The sequence below is a fragment of the Fusarium pseudograminearum genome, chromosome 1 (genome assembly GCF_000303195.2).
Source record: "Fusarium pseudograminearum CS3096 chromosome 1, whole genome shotgun sequence".
Taxonomy (NCBI): Eukaryota; Fungi; Ascomycota; class Sordariomycetes; order Hypocreales; family Nectriaceae; genus Fusarium; species Fusarium pseudograminearum.
The window spans coordinates 5,598,736-5,615,949 of NC_031951.1; the positions used below are offsets into that span (position 1 = coordinate 5,598,736).

Genomic DNA, 17,214 nt, shown 5'->3' on the forward strand with positions numbered 1-17,214 from the left:
CTGAATCCCACCATCACAGACTCTTTTCGTCTATACCCTTTTCAACGACGACATGGCTGCTCCTCCCATTCTTCCAGTCGCTGCCCCGATGAAACCTCATGGTAAAAAGAGTAAGGCTTGCCCATCCCTGTTATTCATTCCAGTTTCTAAAATTATTCCAGTCGAGGATTTTAGGCCAGGATACCCGAGGTTTACCTCACTTATCTCGTCGCATGATTCTTTCTTCCTGTTTCGGCGGTTTAGCAGGCTTCGAGCTCGCCTTCTCTTGATAAAGCAAAACAAGTTGGCTGTCCTAGAGAAGAAGCTTGATGATATTGATGATGCAGAAACCTTTCCACTCTTCCTGGGCAAGAGCAGTATCGACAAAAACCAAGATCGGCTATCCGTATTGGCTGATATAGAATCGAATCTGGCTGAATATGGTGGGTGACACTTCTGTGAAATGGCAACGGCAGAAGCTCATACATTACTGGCGCAGACGAATTATTAGAGAGAACAGAAAGAACACTCAGCTTTGCTCGTGCTGAGCCAAGAGACATACAAAGCCTGAAGAGATGGGTTGATGGCAACGGATGCGTGGCTAAAGACGAGACCTCGTACCTATTGAATGAGAAGGACCTGCTCTCGTTGTCCCCCAAGCTTGATAACGCCATCGCCCGGTTCGAAGACTGGATAGAGGACAGGGTTGTGCAATTCCTCCGGCACTCGAAAATGGCAAGTCCAGTAATCCACTGGGGGTATCAGCCATCAAAACGCAATTTTTGCTAACATATTAATAGAGAATCATAAGCAGCCATGTCTCATCGGATCCAAACGTCCATATATACTCTGGTCCATACATAAAGCGTGCCGCAAAGACATTGCTGATAGGCTTGGCCACCGCGTTGCTGCTACTTCCCATAGTGATCTGCAACCTTGTCACAGATCTTTCTATGCGTCTGATGATAGTGATACTCTCGACGGTTGTCTATCTAATCGTTATTTCTGGGTTGACTCGTATCAAGACGATTGAACTTATTGTCGCCGGAACAACGTAGGTGGTCTCCCGAACATCTAATACTTGGGCTGACGCACACAGACAGATATGCGACTGTTCTCACTGTTTTTGTGTCAGGGACAGACGGAAAATAGATGATAATTCATAGATTAGGCCATTAGTTTAAAGGCGTTAAATCCTTTATGGATCCCGACTGAAAGAGACGATTTATGACTCCTGCATCTCGCTAAGTACTGATATATGTTCCCATCCCAAGAAACCTCTTTGCTTTATTAGCCGATCAGCATCACTCTCAAGCGAAGCCGAGCCTTGGAAGAACAACTCTCGTTTGAAAATGAACAGTTCACTTGGCCGCTTGTTTTGCAAAACACAAAACGCGTAATCATGCTTCTGAGCTACCTTGCAAATATTCTCTGTGAGTCGGAAATTGATACCCGGTCGGTTGAACAATTCCAAGAACGCTTCAGAGCCGCTTTCTATTGCTCTGATTGCTTCGTCTTCAGTGACATCCCGTTCTGATATTCGAAGTCCGAGTAGCATTTGGTAACTAGGATCGAAAGTTCTCGACAGTTCAAGTATATTGTCCGTGATCTGGATTTTGCCTTTGGAGTTGTTGATCAGGTATGTTAGGGCCTGGACGCCGGCGATAGCTGCTTGCTTGGTAACAAGTTCTGTGATTTCGATATCGGATGCCCAATTCTCAAATATCACCTCCAGCACAGGGATACCGGCTCTGATGGCTAACTGAAGCATTTTGTCCGTTAAATTGATAGGTCTGATGCAGTAATGAAAGAGAAGTCGTAACGTCGCTGGATCTTTTGATATAGCAAGATCAAAGAGGTTCTTATCCAGTTCAACTTTCGAAGGACAGACCTCTATCATAGTCTTCAGAGTACCAGGGCTGTGTGAAGCAGCGGTATACACAGCCTTTTTTGTTATATAAACAGGGTCATGACATTGATCAAAGAGAAGTTGGGCTGTTCCAGGCCCTATCGAAGCTGCTGCGGTGAAAACACCTCCGTCTATCCCGACTGGAATTCCGGAGGACAGCTGCAGGATCTTTTCAAGGCTGTCTCGGCCATCTTGGATCGCAGAGTGGAGTAGCTGATCACTAATAAATACACCTCCATCGCATTGATCGAAGAGAAACTGAAGTGTTGTCGGATCCCGCGCAACTGCCGCGTGAAAAGCATCCTCTTCTATACAAATGGCCTGCCTGGGCGTCTCAAGAATAGTCCGTAATCTTTCAATGCCAGCCTTGATGGCCTTGACCAGAACTTTGTTCGATATCTTGATGGGATGCTGACAGTGTTGGAGAAGAGTCTGGAGTACCGCCTCCCTCTCGTCAATAGCCTGCATAAAGACAATCTCATCCAGTTCAATGGGTTTTCGAAACGCCTCAAAGACCAAATTTAGAAGCTTTACACGATCGGTTAGACCAAATGTCATCACATTCATGATAAGTTCTGGCCCGGGATCCATTTCCAATCTCACACTTTTGAGAAAGGGTTCCAGACCATTGTAGTCCACGGCGATCATCCACGAAGCAACGCTCCTCTGCAAGGCTGGGGATATCTGTTGCCTTTGGAAAAAATAATCGAAGAGATCAGGACACTCCACAAGACTTCTCTCAGCTGCCTGAAGATTAATTTGGAAGGGCACTTCGCACTTGCTTAGGTATATGTTCACGAGATGACGTCCATGATCCATGAGTTTTTGTAGCGTAATATCGCCGAAATCCCTCACCATACCCTGTCGGCCTAGAAATAGCTGCAAAGATTGTGCTGTGGACTTTTGTTCAAGCATGTTGGTGAGGAGTCGAGTTGATATGGCAGAAAGCTGGGACTGTAACTCTTGTATCGATGTTATCGAGAAACCGCGGACAGGGCTCCGATCACCATAGATGTACAGGCATAAATCCTGAACAATCATCCTCTCTTCTTTTGTGTAGTCAGCTTCAAACGGACTGCTGTCAATATCCGATGCCATTCCCATCAATGCATAAACCCTGTCGCGAGGGTCTGTAGCTTCGCTTCCTTTGAATTTGCATAACAAGGTGCAGATATTCCGATCTTGAGTCCACCAAGATGTGTCTTTTGAGGGCCCAGGCATCATGTCCAAGACAGCTTGACATTGCTCACTGACAGGCGAGCCAATAACGTAGGGTAAGAGTGCAAATACTTTTGCGTGTATCTTGCCAAGATTGCTTTCGATGACAGCTCTCTTTGCATTGGCAACTTCTTGCAAAACCCAGACCCTCATGAACCAGGGATTTTCCATAAATGCACACAACCCATTGACGAGTCTGGTGTTGTCAGTGAGCCCGAAACTGCTCTCAACTTGATGCCATGTTTCCTTCCACCTTTGGTCCTCACGAGGCCATCTTCGAAAGGCTTCGAAAGGAAGTTGCTTCGAGAACTGATCAATAACCATTTTCAACAAGGCCGCATCACCGCAAAGATAGCCGAGCCAGATAATGACATTGTCGGCCTTTCGATAGATTTCACCCATCTGGTTAACTTGATGACTGCGTTCCTTGATGTTACTCTGATCGATACACAAAGCATCAACCCAAAGTATTCTATCCTCATCCGGTTGTCTCAACTGATACAAGGCATCGTACAAGCTTGCAGTGATAGACATTGTTTTACCGTCGACTGTTATATCGCTAGGCGTACTTTGACTACCCCAGACGTATGAAAGTGCTTCGTAAGGAATTATACTCTCTTCTTCGTCAAGGTAAGCCTGGAAAAGATTGCATTGTAGTGGAGACTGAACACCTCGCATGAGTTGGATCAGGCGGAAGCCCGGTCGTTCAAGTCCAAACGGCTCGTAAGAGAAGAGGTTTGTAAAGTGACGTTGTTTTTCTAGCTGATTCGGATAAATCTTGCTGGCGATCAGCATGGCGTAGATAACTGCAGCTATCCCCGATCTTTGCTCTCTTGAAGTGTTTTCAAAAGTGTTTGTTGTTTTTGTCACTTCGCAAATAGTCAAGAAAGGGAGTTGAGGCTTCAGCTTGGCTGCTGCCCGTTCGAAACAGAGAACTCTGCTGTCGAGCCCTGTCTTGATGAGGTCATCTTTGGGCAGATTGTCTTGCGAGGATGCAATTTTTCCATGTAGAATCTTGACAGATTTGCTCCAACTCAGGTTTTCTTGCTCGGTCGCAGTGCTGCGAACAGTCATGGCTTTGTTGAACAATTCTTCGTTGAATTCCTGACGACCTGGCTTGGACCTCAAGCTGTCAATAACAGACTGAACTGCAGAAGGTGGACGACTCATTTGATGGGTGACGGAAAGACGACCGAGAATACTTGTCTGGTGAGCATCAAATTGTACTAGCCCTGGTTCAAGACCCTGGGGTGTTCCGACGACGATGTCGCCTGATTTAGCGATTCCATCTGCAGGTGCTATGGCGTCCACTCCAATCAAGAAGGCGATGCGGATGGAGGGAAACTCTGCAAGGAGATCACTGGCTGCGTTGTGTGCAAAGAGCGCAGTATCCGAATTATCTCCATGACCACCAGCCAAGACGAGGTGATGGGGACCAATTTTGCCGAGAGTACATAGTGCTCGTGAGGTTTTGAGTGATTGTTCACAGTATTTATCCTGCAACAGGATCGCAGCGGTCTCGTAGTCTTGTCTTAGAGGGACCAGTAAAGCGATTTGATACTGGGATCTGTCGGGGACTTCCATGGCGCAGTATTGTCGAGATACTCTGATGAATCCAAATGAAGAGTAAGACTGATGATCTCTGAAGTGTTACATGTAGGACACTTGATTGGGGTTTCGGCCAGCTGGTGGGTGGATTGAAACAACCACCTATCAGACGCTCGCATCGCAGCACAGCCCCAAGTGTCAGACAAGGTAAAGAAATCCACAAAGATAAATGCCATTAGGGACTCGTTTCGATTCCTGTGAAGGAGCGCCAACGAAGACAAAACATATGTAGTGTGATGTGTAAACCTCGAGGTTGCCCGAAGGGTCAGCGAGAAGGGGACACGCTACTTGCCTGATACCTGAGGCACCTACCTAACTGTACTAATGCTCCTTCTGTAAAAGGCGAGATTTCGAATATCTGCCAGGGTTCATGCCCAGCAAAATCAACTACAAAGATTATTACATATTCTGTCTCATAAGGTATATGTAATGTCGTCGTTCGAAACATTCAAAACTTGTCATATATCAAACATGAATTTAAGTCAATCTTGGCCTTAAATTAGGAATCTTAGCGCGCATGGGCAAGCCAACTTGGGAGTACCTGTTTATCAAGATCACATCACTTTAGGTAGGCAGCATATAAAGTTGATAAAAACAATATGAATTGATGAAAATAGGCACAAATACAAAAACCTGATTGCTACAAGAAAGAAAAGGCACACTAGTCAACAAATCGACCCACGATATCCATCCCCTAATACCCTGTTATCTAACCAGCCCATTAAGACAGCGTAACAAGCGTCTGGGCTAGTGGTAGAACTCAATGTGTGCGTAGATGAAACGCTCGTAGATGGCAGGTTTGTAGGGGAAACGTCCTTCCTCCCCATACCCCTCTTCGTCACCCTCCTCCACCACCACCACCTCCTCTTCTTCCTCCTCCTCCTCCTCGTCCTCGCCAGGTTCAACAAGCAGCGTTCGAAGTTGACTAAACGCCTGCATTTGACGTCTCTCTAGTTGCAGAAGTTTCCGTGCTTCCCACTTATGACGTTCTTTCTCATACATGTCGAACGCTTCTGAAACCATCTCGATAAACTCATCGTAGTCATACCTAGTCCACCGAAGTTCCGTTCGTGGACGAGGGCGGGGAATCAGACTTACAAGGGGTCCGAATTTACGGTCCCTCACTGTTCCATCTGCCTCCCTGGTCAAATCCCCCTTCCTGATCCACGGCGCGTGGGAATGCTCATCCGAGATATCCTTGTCTTGTAGCTGCATCAAGTAGTAATCAGCCCAAGGATTCCAACGCCTGTCAAACTCAAAACGGTGGACTCGGTGCGGACCTTCGTCGAACCACCTTGACAAATACGGTCCCAAAAGTGTAGGCGCAATGAGTATCAGAGATTCAGAGATCATGATCTCGAAACAATGCTTTCCGTGACGAGCCTTGTCCAAGCCTCCGGCAAACATGTCCAAGCCTTCGGCAAACACTGCCATGCTGGTGATGCGTAGCAGAGATCTGAGGATACATCGCAACGCTACTATCTCACTGCTGTCGATGAAATCGTACTTTTCCATCAGATTGATCTTTTCTGTAAAGATATCGGCTGTTTCGCCATAGTATTCCTCTTTCCAGTCCCTTGCCGGGTCCAGCAGGTCAAGAAAAAGGTTCCGAGCCAACTTACCCAAGTCAGACCCGTGCATCCATTCTTGACGCATACGCAGCCCAACGTCCTGTTCAAACGGATTCCAGCCGACCCAGCGCGACATGCTTTCGGGGCATGTATCCGCTGTTCTTTGGCCGTGGGCGTCGTGGCGTTTGTAAAGCTCGAGCAATACTTCGAGGAAATGAGGCGGACAGTGAGACATCATGGCCACTTCCATTGGAGTGAACACATGACTTGGATTTGAATGATAGCTGTGTGCGCGTTGGTTGAAGTTGTAAGGAATCAAACATCCATGACCAAGGAGCATGTCAATCATCTGACAGATTCCTGCAGTGCGATCTCTGTCGCCAGCACTCACGGAGAGTGCAGACATCAGAATCTCCGGCATGCTTACCGTCTTCAATTTAACGCGCGCATCCTCAAGTTGTTCTTGGCTCACATCAATTGATGGCCATCTCTCGTATGAGAGTGACACCGGTTGTTCATAGACATCGTACCCGTTGTCCAGCAGCCAATGCAAAGCCTCGATAGACTTGCTGATAGGAATTGAGCAACTCTTGACTTGCTCTAATAGAACATCGATAGGTCTGTGAGATAGATGGACTTGCTCGCCTCTGCATTCGCACTCACCTTCCAGCTCCCAGTGCATGTCCGGCGCAGCACCGAACTCAGCACACCGTTTCATTGCGTCAACATCAGCGTGCTTGACGGCGGATCGAAAGGCGTAGCAGTTACCTGCAAGGTAGAATGAAGGGCTGAGACGATAAAACAAACTTGAAGAAGCTAATGCAAGATTCTTGACGTCTGGGGCTGAGAGGACGTTTGTACACACATCAATCGTCCCTGGGTTCTTGAGCGGGTGCAAAAGACGTGGGTTTTGCTCCACAGGCTTCTGTGTAATCTCTGTGTCATTTAGAATCTTCAGAAGGATCTCGCTGGGGAGAAGAGCCAGCTTCCCTTCCTGTCGAGGTCGGGCAGGAGTGATCTCTAGAGATGAGATCTCAGTGGTAGTGTTGTCTTGATGATGGGTTGACATTTTTGCGGTGATGCGTTGTTGATTGTTGTTGATTGTTATTGGTTCTTGTTGGTAGTCTGTGGAAATTATGATCGTGTTTGTGGTGAGTATCATAACTACTACTTATACCTGAGAATGGTGAACAGTCCTACCGGTCCCATCTGTCCTTGAACAATCCTTCGACAAAGCCTCCCAAGAACAATCTCCATGTCGAAAGACCTTGTTCAGTAGCAATAGCATCGGTGTGGTGGCTTTTAAGCCTGTTCATCCAGTTCTTGAAATAGCGTTGGTCAAAGCTGTCGATCTAGTAAAGAAACGAAAAGATCAGAATCATCAATGGCCAACTAAAACGGCCAAACATATTTATGAAATTATGGCTATCTTTATCTCTAAGGTATTGTTTAGGGTATTATTCTATCATCTTCCTCCCCACCCCGATAACTCTTTATGACACGCATCCCATCCGTCAAAGTACGGCGCCCTCGCTTCTCCTCCAACCTTTGAGCCTGCAGATCTAGCCAGAGACTCAAGCATCATATTACCCCATAGCCAACTCGCCGGTCCCTTTCCGGGATGTAAACCGTCTTGGTATAAATCACCAAGAAGATGTATTAGCTTGGACCACTCAAACATTTCGTGTCCAGCTTGTTCAGCGACTGCCCTTCCTAGACGGTCCATTTCCATCATGATGGCATCTTGCATGCCGCTCTCTTTGTGAACTGTCAAAGCTCTGAACATGATGGGGACATCTTTGCCGAATTCATCGTTGAGACGTTGCGCAATCTTCTTGATTCGCGCTGTTACAAAGCGGACTTCTTCCCATACCATCTTTCGATGGTTCAAGATCATAGGCTTCTCACCCTCGTTATGCATCGCCTTGCCACTCAGTTGAAAAGCCTTTTGGTCCCAAAGTCCGTTCTGCCAGAGAATTAAATCGGGACGACCAGCAGGACCATTAATGGGTGTCTCATGGGGTTTCCAGAACTTATCCCACCGTTCCTCCCATGCGACGTCCTTCATGTTTTCAATCCACCACCAGTCTGGTCTATATGTGAACGAGCCGGCGGAGTGGTAGTAAATCAGCGTGAGGTTAAAGGCGGGGACTTCACACAACCCTTTGGCTTGGCGAGCTGTAACGTCCTGGATAGGAAGGTTGATCTTGCCACCAAACTCTTCGCAGAAGAATTGTGTCATGTAACGATCAACAGAGTCACCAAACATTACTACGCGACGACCCCATAGCCAGCCTAGACCATTTGTTTCTTTCATGTCGACAAAGTCTTCGGCTGTTGCATTCAAAGGCGGAATGTTGACTTCTTTGTATCGACGCCGACTCTCGACAACAGCCATGCGCATCCATTGTTGGGGGTTCCCATCGGCGTTGAGAAACTCGGGCTCGACGGCGGTGTCGTTAAAGACAAGTTCATGTGTGGGTGGGTACGCAGCGTACTCGGGCGGCTCAGAGTTGAGAAAGCTTTCGGTGAAAGGAATCCATTGTGTATCTCTGTAAGCCTTCTTGTCTGTGGGGATATGAAGGTATCCCGGGCGTCGGTAGGGATCTTCGCAGTTACGAGCAGCCTCCGGTGTAGGCTCTGGAGTGGTTGTGCTTTGTGGTATAGGTGTTGGTACAAAGGAAGCAACACTTGGGGGTCTGTTAACAAAGAGTTGTGGATGTGGATGGACGATACGTACCTTGGTTGCGACGAGTCATAGTACTGTTGAGCCTTTTGATGCGTAAACTGAACAGGTGATGTTACATTGTCGGAAAAGAATGTACAAAGAGTGACAAGAAAGAAAAGGCCGACGGCCATACAAGTTCCTATCCTCAGCGCAGGACGCGACGATAGAGTTGTGGCGACAGCCATGGCAGATGTAAGAGAAGGAGGGAATAGAAACAAAGAAACACAAACACAGTATCACACAGTAAGGTTCTTGAAAGAGTGGGATGATGGAGTACTTAGATATCTTTCTCTATAAAATAAAGTGGCTCCTACTGACGATCCAAAAGATCCCCCTAAAGTAAGCACAGGGTCGTTTTATTGACAAATGAATGCCTGTGGATGATCTGGTCCATGGCTCCGCTGGAGGATTTGCGAATTGTTATTCCAGCGGGCAGTGCGTTGTTGGTTGTTGGTTATGGTTCATTGTGCTGTGACGCGGCTCACGGGCTCGGCGAAACAACCCAGGTACCGGTAGCCAAGATGCCGGCGTTACAGAAGCGATGTACTGTTTTCACTAGCCAGCCCTATAGTTTATGGCGATCTGAGAGTCTAAGGCTTAAGGATCTCTTTAATCCAAAGTTTGTTTTTGAGTTGGTGGTAGGCTATCAATTTAGTCGCTCTAATCTAGACGCCATCCGCGAACAATGAATTGTGAATAGAGCTTCTTGGTGGAGACAAAGAAAGGATGACGAGTACCGTATGTAGATCATCAGGAGGAAATCCCTAAATCAGATTCGATCCATAATAAAAATTCAAGCTTTTGCCAACAATTCGCTTATATCCAGGGGACGAAACATGGGGATGGTGGGCATATTATTCCATCTCGACTCTTTTGGCTTATATGAGACCAGCGTCAGATAGAATACTCCGTGCCTACTCTGTACACAAGATGGAGAAGAGTGTGACCCAAAGGGACTTTGTGACATCGTATGATGACTACAGACCGCGATGGTTAACCGCTGAATACAACATAACACAACCAAAACAGGACATGTCAGTCTAACAGGATCCTTTGTCTTGTCGTTTATGGTTGTCATAATTTCGCATGCTGTGTTGCAATATCTCATCCCTTTCCAGTCTTGTCGTTGCCGAGACATGAGGCTGAACACGGTAGATCATTCAACATGGCAAGTCTTCTGAATGCCGTCACTAAATCTCCGCTAAACAAAACTCTTCAACTTCACTGCCCGGTTTCACCTCCTGTTTCAGCCAGGAGATAGGACCCGGAAATACACTCTGCCTGTCACATCAGTCCCTGGCCCAAACAAGGAACGGTCCTGTAAGCTTTTAGCTTAGTTTAATTTTAAAAGAATGGGGGTCTTTTCGTTATTGACCCACCAATTGAGAAGGAGTTTTTGTTTTCGAGAACTCGTGTCGCGTGCGTCGTTTTCTGGGAATAAAGATTGGTTGTCTCTCCGTGTGAGATACTGAGGGACTTAACTCTTTGCAACGTTGAACTGCTACAACGTTATTGTGTCTCGTCTTCTCAGCCACATGAACAATGATAGCTGTTCATCCTGTGCCACTTTTCTTTGACAGGGATTATGGTCAAGTTGATCTCTTCCCGATTCATGCAAGAACCATCAAATTGATTCAACAGACTCCATCGATAAGCGTCACAAATTATTAAATATGTACAACATTCGAATGAATCTCAGATTTATTCCATGGGTATGTATATACGTCATCCACTGATCGCCAAGCTCCAGGTAAATCTCAATTTAAGCCGAGCGAACGAAGCGAGACTTGCTCTTCCACCCCCAAGCAGTGACATCACGCTTGCTCATGGCAGCAACGCTCTCATCATAATCGCTGGTGCCGTTGGCGGGATCAGCATCTTTCGCCTGGCAAAGAGGACCAGCATCGGGGGCGCCGAGAGCACCAGTGACAGCAGCAAAGTGTTGCTTCTCGGCAGTTGTGGCAATCATGTTGGTAGCAGCCTCCTCGGTCCATCCGTTGATAAAGTCACCGTGGGAGCACCAAGCATCACCGCATGCGAGCTTAAAGGGTGCCTCGCCTTGCCAGCCGTTGGGAAGGACCTTGCGGAGGTCGTAGCGGATGCTGAAGCGCAGCTGGGGCATGGACTTGCTACCCTCGGGACACCAGTTTGCGGTGCCGTAGTCGCGTGACTTGTATGCGGTCTCGAGAGTTTGCTCGTTGACGCACTGAGGGAAGTAGAGCAGCTGCTGGAGGTGGGTGTTACAGGTACCAGTGGGAAAGCCGTTGGCACCAATAGGGACAGGCTGGCTTTCACAAGTCCACTCGGCCTTAGCTTCGGGAGGCATATCGGCCTGAGTCTTGGCCATAGCATCACCAGCCACCATCTTCAGGTTCTGAGGGATGGCAATCTCGGCGGGTGTCTCGCCAAGGTTGTAGTAGGCACTGAAGCGCATGACGGGAATAGGCTCGTACTTGGTTCCGTCGGCGGTGTACAAAGGCGTGGGAATCCAGTAGACGGACAAATCGTTGGGGTTCTCGGCGTTTGTGCAACCCTTTTGCAGCTCGGCGCTGGTCTTGGTGTCGACGGTAACGGCATCGGAGCCAAAGAAAGAGTGCAGATGAGACTTGCCGTGCTGGCCAGGGAACACGATCGGGTCGATGTTCTTGAGCATAAAGGGAGAAGCGGCGTTGACTTGAGTGTAAGCCTGAGCGGCACCCACTAGGAGGCCGGCAGCAAAAAGAATGGTGGAAGACATGGTGGATGAAGTGGAATGTATAGATAGTGTTGTTAAAAAGTGTAGTTAAATTGAATGACAGTCAATGCCAACGAATGAAAAGAATAATGAAACAAAAACGAATGTTATCTGAGAATGAACTGAAGAGCTAAGGAAGGAAGAAATGCAAAGATCACGACGAAATCATGGTGTTTTAATATACATTACCACTCAAAATGCCAAGTCCAACATGCATCCAGAAGTAAAAATATCATCCTATTTTCTCAAGATTTAATCTCCGTTATTGTTTCGACCTGAACTTGGCTGTTCATGGATGGACTAAATGGGTCAAGAATCTCTTATTATTTGCGGAATAATTCACAACGGGATGGACCTGTAACATGGAGCCTTATTGAGATTGAGCGCTATTGGTCAGTTAAGGTACGACTAAAAACATTAACCCTGCGATCGAGTTTTGAGACAAGGAGCGTAGCTCTATTTGGAGGTTTCCGTGTTTCAACACACGAACTGCACTAAGCGAGCTTGGGTAACTGAATTTAAACGCCGAGTTATCTATTGTTTATCACCGTATAGCATGGAAAATAAGAATGAATGAAAGAAATAGAAAATCATGCAATTCCAGATCCCTTATAGTATATACTACTTGTATCACTTCATCATGGCTTCGAACCATCACGGTGAAGGACTAGATAATGAGTAAGGAATTACAATTTACTCTGGGCCAAGAAATTCTCCTAATGATCCCTACGTCTTAATGAATCACATATAGGGCTAAGGGTTGCTTGTTCTTGAACAGCGGTTCCCCTTCCGCGTATTTACTTATCGATACGCGTATTTGAAAGATGGTATCCTCTGATATCCATTTCCACAAATACATACTCTCCGTATTACCTCAGTATGGTTAGGAATGTTGTTCCTGGTCATATTTTTACTTTGCGGGTCTTGGGTAATCTAAACAGCTAGTAATGATACTTCCACAGAACATATCTGTCTCTTCCATTCTAGACAAGTCACAAGCTTCTCTTAGCCAACCGCTCGATTGACAGGTGTTCTAGATTACCCCGGTTTATCATTTAACGGGTGACTTATTATAGATAACTACCAATTAGAAGTCAACTGTAAGATAAACCATGTCAGTTTCTTGCGAAAAGGGTTGATTTGGAGCTCGGGTTCTCTAGCCTCATTCCCTATCAGGAAGTTTTCCGCTATCCCACCCAAAAACGGCAGATCGAATAAGTCAATTATACAATAGTCTAGCTATGCTTATAGATAACAAAAGGATAATAACGTGTCTCTAAATACTATTTTTCTAAAATAAGCCCATCACACTCTCCATTTTGACATTGTCTCTTTCAAACAAACCCTTTACTCATATACCATCATGCGATCAAAACGTGTCATCTCCATCGTCACCTGCCACGCAGAAGGCGAGGTCGGCGATGTCATTATCGGCGGTGTTATCGATGTGCCAGCCAAGACCATGCACGATAAGCTTGTGCATTACATGGCAGAAAAGGACGATTTGCGGAAACTTCTCCTCCAAGAGCCTCGTGGTCGTCTTGAGATGAGCGTGAACTTGGTTGTTCCACCTTGTCGCCCTGATGCTGACGCTGGATTTCTGATTATGGCCCCTGGTGATTGGGTTCCCATGTCTGGCTCCAACTGCGTCTGCACAACTACTGTTCTTCTTGAGACGGGTATTGTGCCCATGGTCGAGCCTGTCACAACAGTACGATTGGATACCGCCGCTGGACTAGTGGTGGCCACTGCCGATTGCCAGAACGGAAAATGCAAATCAGTTTCTTTCGACAACGTTCCAGCTTTCGTCTACGCTCTGGATAAAGAAATCGAAGTCCCCGGCATAGGCACGATTTCTGTCGATATCGCCTACGGAGGACAGTGGTACGTGCTCGTCAAATCAGAGGCACTAGGCATCAGAGTCGAAGCCATCAACGCCGACCGCATCGTTGATTTCGGCAAGAGGATAAAAGAAGCCGTCCTGGCAAACTGCATGCCAACACATCCAGAGAACCCAGCCATCTGCGGCATAAACAACACCATCATCACAGAGCCTTTGGAAGACGGTCCCAACGGCAAGACTGTCAAGCACACTGTTGTCGTGACACCTGGACGACTAGACCGAAGTCCATGTGGGACAGGAAGTTCGTCACGTTTGGCTATTCTTCACGCGAGGGGGCTTATCAAGGAGGGCGAAGAGGTTACGTTTAGAAGTATAATCGACACTGAGTTTGTTGGTAAGATCAGGGGGACCACCAAGGTTGGTGAGCTTGATGCGGTGCTGCCGACGATCAAGGGTCGAGCTTGGATTACGGGTGAGAAGAATGTGCATCTTGATCCTGAGGATCCTTTCCCGACGGGCTTCTTGCTTTAGAGATATGTTAATAGAAATGGATAACCAACTGAAATTATTCGTCTGAATGAACTTTGCATTTGATTCCATGGGTGATCTATAAGAATCAATTCATTATATTTCTTCTTATACTTCTGTTGACTTACTGCATATAAAAACACTCTCAGCGATTTGTTAACCAGAGGTATTCATGATTCCATGATGACTTTTGATGCGAAGCCAAACGCCTAACCGATCAACGTTTATCTCAAAATACCAGTAACAAGCCAGCATGTAATAAGAAATATTAATTTTTTCAAAAAAGACTAGGCTAAGTGATACAATCTACCAACATTACAATTTCGCTCGAGTTCCAGTCACCTTCTCCACCAACTCAACCACTCCCTCAGCAACTCCATAGGACGCCATATATCCCCATCCTGAATGCCCATAGTTATGGACAACCCACGTCTCATCATCCAACTTCTCCTCCTCCAACCTCATTCCTCCCTTTCTGTAAGGACGGAAGCCAACACCGTGTCTGATGATACTCAAACCAGTGATGCCCTTTCCACCAGTAATCTCAGGCATCAGGTCCACGACTCGCTGCATTATACGGTTTGCTGTATTAGGACACGGTTGCGAGTCCCAGTTGTTGATTTGATAAGTGCCACCGATGACTGTGCCTCCACCCGCAGCTCTTTGCATGGCGTAGATTTCCTCGCCGCTTTCGTCTGGGGTGCTTGAGCACATGAAGAGCGGCATGTTCTTGGGTGTTTCGTTTCGCACGACGACTACTTGGCCTCTGGCGGGGGCAACAGTTGTATCCTCTACGCCTCCGAGTTTCAACGAACCAAGACCAGTCGCGTTGACGATGATATTGGCCTTCTTGCCGGTATGGCTGAGGTACTTGGCCTCGTTAATGTGGGTAAGAATACCGCGCTTGACTACGACTCCATGCTTGAGGCATTGGCCCAGCAACCAGGGAAGGTAAATGGCCACGTTGATGCATACTCCTTGGTATTGGAAACCGGAATCGTAACCGGCAGCGAGTTCAGTGGGTGTGTTGTCTCTAAAGTTGTTGAAGATTTCCTTGAACCAAGGGTTATCGGCATAAAAGTTTGAAGAGAAGCCAGATTTGCTAGACTTCATGTCACTGTCTCGACGAAGGATGTGAGTTGCTGGTCTTGGTAAGCCATTGCTGTTAAAGATCGCGTCGAAGTGAGTATACTTACTTTGATAGTGAATGCCTGCCTCTGGAGTCTCCTCAACAAGCTTCTTGAGGGCGATCCATGTTCTTCGTTCCCAACGACTGGCCTCTTTGGGTGCTAGTCTGCGAAGAACGCATCAGAATACTGAATTGAAGAGGAATGGGCGACTTACGGGATGACATTGGCTCCAGCCCATGGTGAAGCATACTCTGCATCGGAATCACCGGGCATATGCTTGCCCACGACGGTGACATTGTTTCCTTCCTTGGCCAGGAGCAAGGCAGAGGTGAGCCCAATCACACCGGCACTGACATGTGTTAGTTGTCTTGAAGATGAGCATTTCCAGATGGTGCTCTACTTACCCAATAACTACAACGGTATTTGACATGTTGGATATAGTTGAGACGTTGATGATGACGGTCACTGTCCTTCAAGCGACCGGTTTGTTTATAGTACAACTACGGTATTAACATTTTAAATGCCGACAATTCATGGTTGGTCGGTTATCTGTTAGCTTCAATTGGCTACCTCGCGGACACATGCCCTTCTCGATAATGTGGGCATCTCGGCTAGTCTCGTCTGCGATCAACATAGAATTTCGCGCCGGCTTTCCCAGGTTGACCTTGACTCAGTTGTCGTGTGACCTGTGAAAGATAGCGCTTGCTGTTCTAAATCAGCAACAAAGGAAGTTTCTCCGGGTCGAACGACTATCTCTTCATCATTCGTTGTCTCACCGCTATAGTCCGGTCTCCTCTAGATCAAGCGAGTTTATGTATGGGGGCTGCTGATATAGGGTAATCAAATGAATTCGTGATTTCTGTCTCAAGACTTTATCCAAACACCGGCATCATTAAAGGTAAATGTCATCTCACCATAGTCATCAAAATCAAAATCGAGAACCTCCGCTTGTGCCATCCTTCCATCCACAGTAGTAGACGTGATATCATCAGAAAACCACACATACACCTTCTTCTGGGGAATGATCACCTCGGAGGAGTCCGGTGACATGTCCCCGCCGTGGCTAGTGTAGATTTGTTCCAATTCACCGTTGATCTCCCGGTACAAAACAGCAGAGCACTCGATCTTGTTCTTGAAAAGGAAGCCATCTGTGGGAGCATCCTTGTTGGGTGAAGGTATGATGAAAGATATTTCGTCAACGTTTATCTTGTCGCCGAACTTGACCCCCACAATCGGTGTAGTTGTGGTGTATTTCACTAAAGTGCCATGTCAGTCAGTGCATCAATGCGATCTAATGAAGAGTCTCGACTAACACGAGCCAGTGTCATGATTGGTGACGCCAGTCATGGCGTAATTATCAGTCCAGGAGATTTGGGTGCTGGCTGCGATATCTATGTGTGGTCAACAAGATTTGAATTCAAAGTGTCGGTCAGACTTATCGTACCACTGACGTATGCGATGAGGTTGTGGTATGAATCTTTGCCACCGTTTGACACGTCCATGGCGAGGAAGAGCATCATGTTAGGGACGGCAGACCACTGCTTACGCCACTTTTCGTCGAGATTGATTGTGAGATCATATCGAGGTTCCATGGTGAAGATTGTGAGTCTGTATCGGAATTTAGCGTGTATGAAGGCTGGTGTTTGGGAGCAAATGATTGAAGATGGAAACCCTATCCCCTGGTTTGGGAGCAAATAAGAGGATAGTTGAGTCGAACAAGATGATTGTGCTGTGAAACGTCATAGACTCCAGCTGACAAAGCCGGACACAACTGTTGTACTTCTATGATAGGTTGGAAGTTTCAAAGTGTCTCAGATATAAGCATTAAATATTGACTAGTGGTAAACTTCAAACCACTTCTGTGCATAATAGCCATCATCGTAGATCCGAAGACATTGCATGTGCCAAGTGAAGGTTTTGTATACACAAGGCATCCATACCAATGATCCAAGACTCACAATTGTTA

General features: G+C 46.8%; 8 protein-coding genes across 8 annotated transcripts, besides 1 other annotated feature; 2 read left to right on the plus strand and 6 right to left on the minus strand.

Moving 5' to 3' along the window:
* Positions 1-52: 52 nt before the first annotated feature.
* FPSE_11433 (uncharacterized protein) lies at positions 53-1,131 on the plus strand (the record flags this gene model as incomplete). The annotated part of the gene is made up of 5 exons (XM_009264550.1): positions 53-110; positions 162-422; positions 479-723; positions 780-1,033; positions 1,083-1,131. The coding sequence occupies 5 exons, from the start codon at positions 53-55 to the stop codon at positions 1,129-1,131; spliced, it is 867 nt and encodes a 288-aa protein (XP_009262825.1).
* Positions 1,132-1,204: 73 nt separating this feature from the next.
* Positions 1,205-4,690, minus strand: FPSE_11432 (uncharacterized protein; the record flags this gene model as incomplete). Its single annotated transcript, XM_009264549.1, has 1 exon — positions 1,205-4,690. One exon carries the CDS (start codon positions 4,688-4,690, stop codon positions 1,205-1,207), a length of 3,486 nt encoding a protein of 1,161 aa, XP_009262824.1.
* Positions 4,691-5,461: 771 nt separating this feature from the next.
* Positions 5,462-7,354, minus strand: FPSE_11431 (uncharacterized protein; the record flags this gene model as incomplete). The annotated part of the gene is made up of 1 exon (XM_009264548.1): positions 5,462-7,354. One exon carries the CDS (start codon positions 7,352-7,354, stop codon positions 5,462-5,464), a length of 1,893 nt encoding a protein of 630 aa, XP_009262823.1.
* Positions 5,532-5,608: a repeat region.
* Positions 7,355-7,750: 396 nt separating the features above from the next.
* FPSE_11430 (uncharacterized protein) lies at positions 7,751-9,198 on the minus strand (the record flags this gene model as incomplete). The annotated part of the gene is made up of 2 exons (XM_009264547.1): positions 7,751-8,975; positions 9,026-9,198. The coding sequence occupies 2 exons, from the start codon at positions 9,196-9,198 to the stop codon at positions 7,751-7,753; spliced, it is 1,398 nt and encodes a 465-aa protein (XP_009262822.1).
* A 1,577-nt stretch (positions 9,199-10,775) lies between these two features.
* On the minus strand, positions 10,776-11,750 carry FPSE_11429 (uncharacterized protein; the record flags this gene model as incomplete). Its single annotated transcript, XM_009264546.1, has 1 exon — positions 10,776-11,750. One exon carries the CDS (start codon positions 11,748-11,750, stop codon positions 10,776-10,778), a length of 975 nt encoding a protein of 324 aa, XP_009262821.1.
* Positions 11,751-13,110: 1,360 nt separating this feature from the next.
* FPSE_11428 (uncharacterized protein) lies at positions 13,111-14,121 on the plus strand (the record flags this gene model as incomplete). Its single annotated transcript, XM_009264545.1, has 1 exon — positions 13,111-14,121. The coding sequence occupies one exon, from the start codon at positions 13,111-13,113 to the stop codon at positions 14,119-14,121; it is 1,011 nt and encodes a 336-aa protein (XP_009262820.1).
* Positions 14,122-14,433: 312 nt separating this feature from the next.
* On the minus strand, positions 14,434-15,678 carry FPSE_11427 (uncharacterized protein; the record flags this gene model as incomplete). The annotated part of the gene is made up of 4 exons (XM_009264544.1): positions 14,434-15,260; positions 15,315-15,412; positions 15,463-15,597; positions 15,653-15,678. 4 exons carry the CDS (start codon positions 15,676-15,678, stop codon positions 14,434-14,436), a joined length of 1,086 nt encoding a protein of 361 aa, XP_009262819.1.
* Positions 15,679-16,112: 434 nt separating this feature from the next.
* On the minus strand, positions 16,113-16,840 carry FPSE_11426 (uncharacterized protein; the record flags this gene model as incomplete). The annotated part of the gene is made up of 3 exons (XM_009264543.1): positions 16,113-16,504; positions 16,562-16,639; positions 16,693-16,840. The coding sequence occupies 3 exons, from the start codon at positions 16,838-16,840 to the stop codon at positions 16,113-16,115; spliced, it is 618 nt and encodes a 205-aa protein (XP_009262818.1).
* Positions 16,841-17,214: the final 374 nt, after the last annotated feature.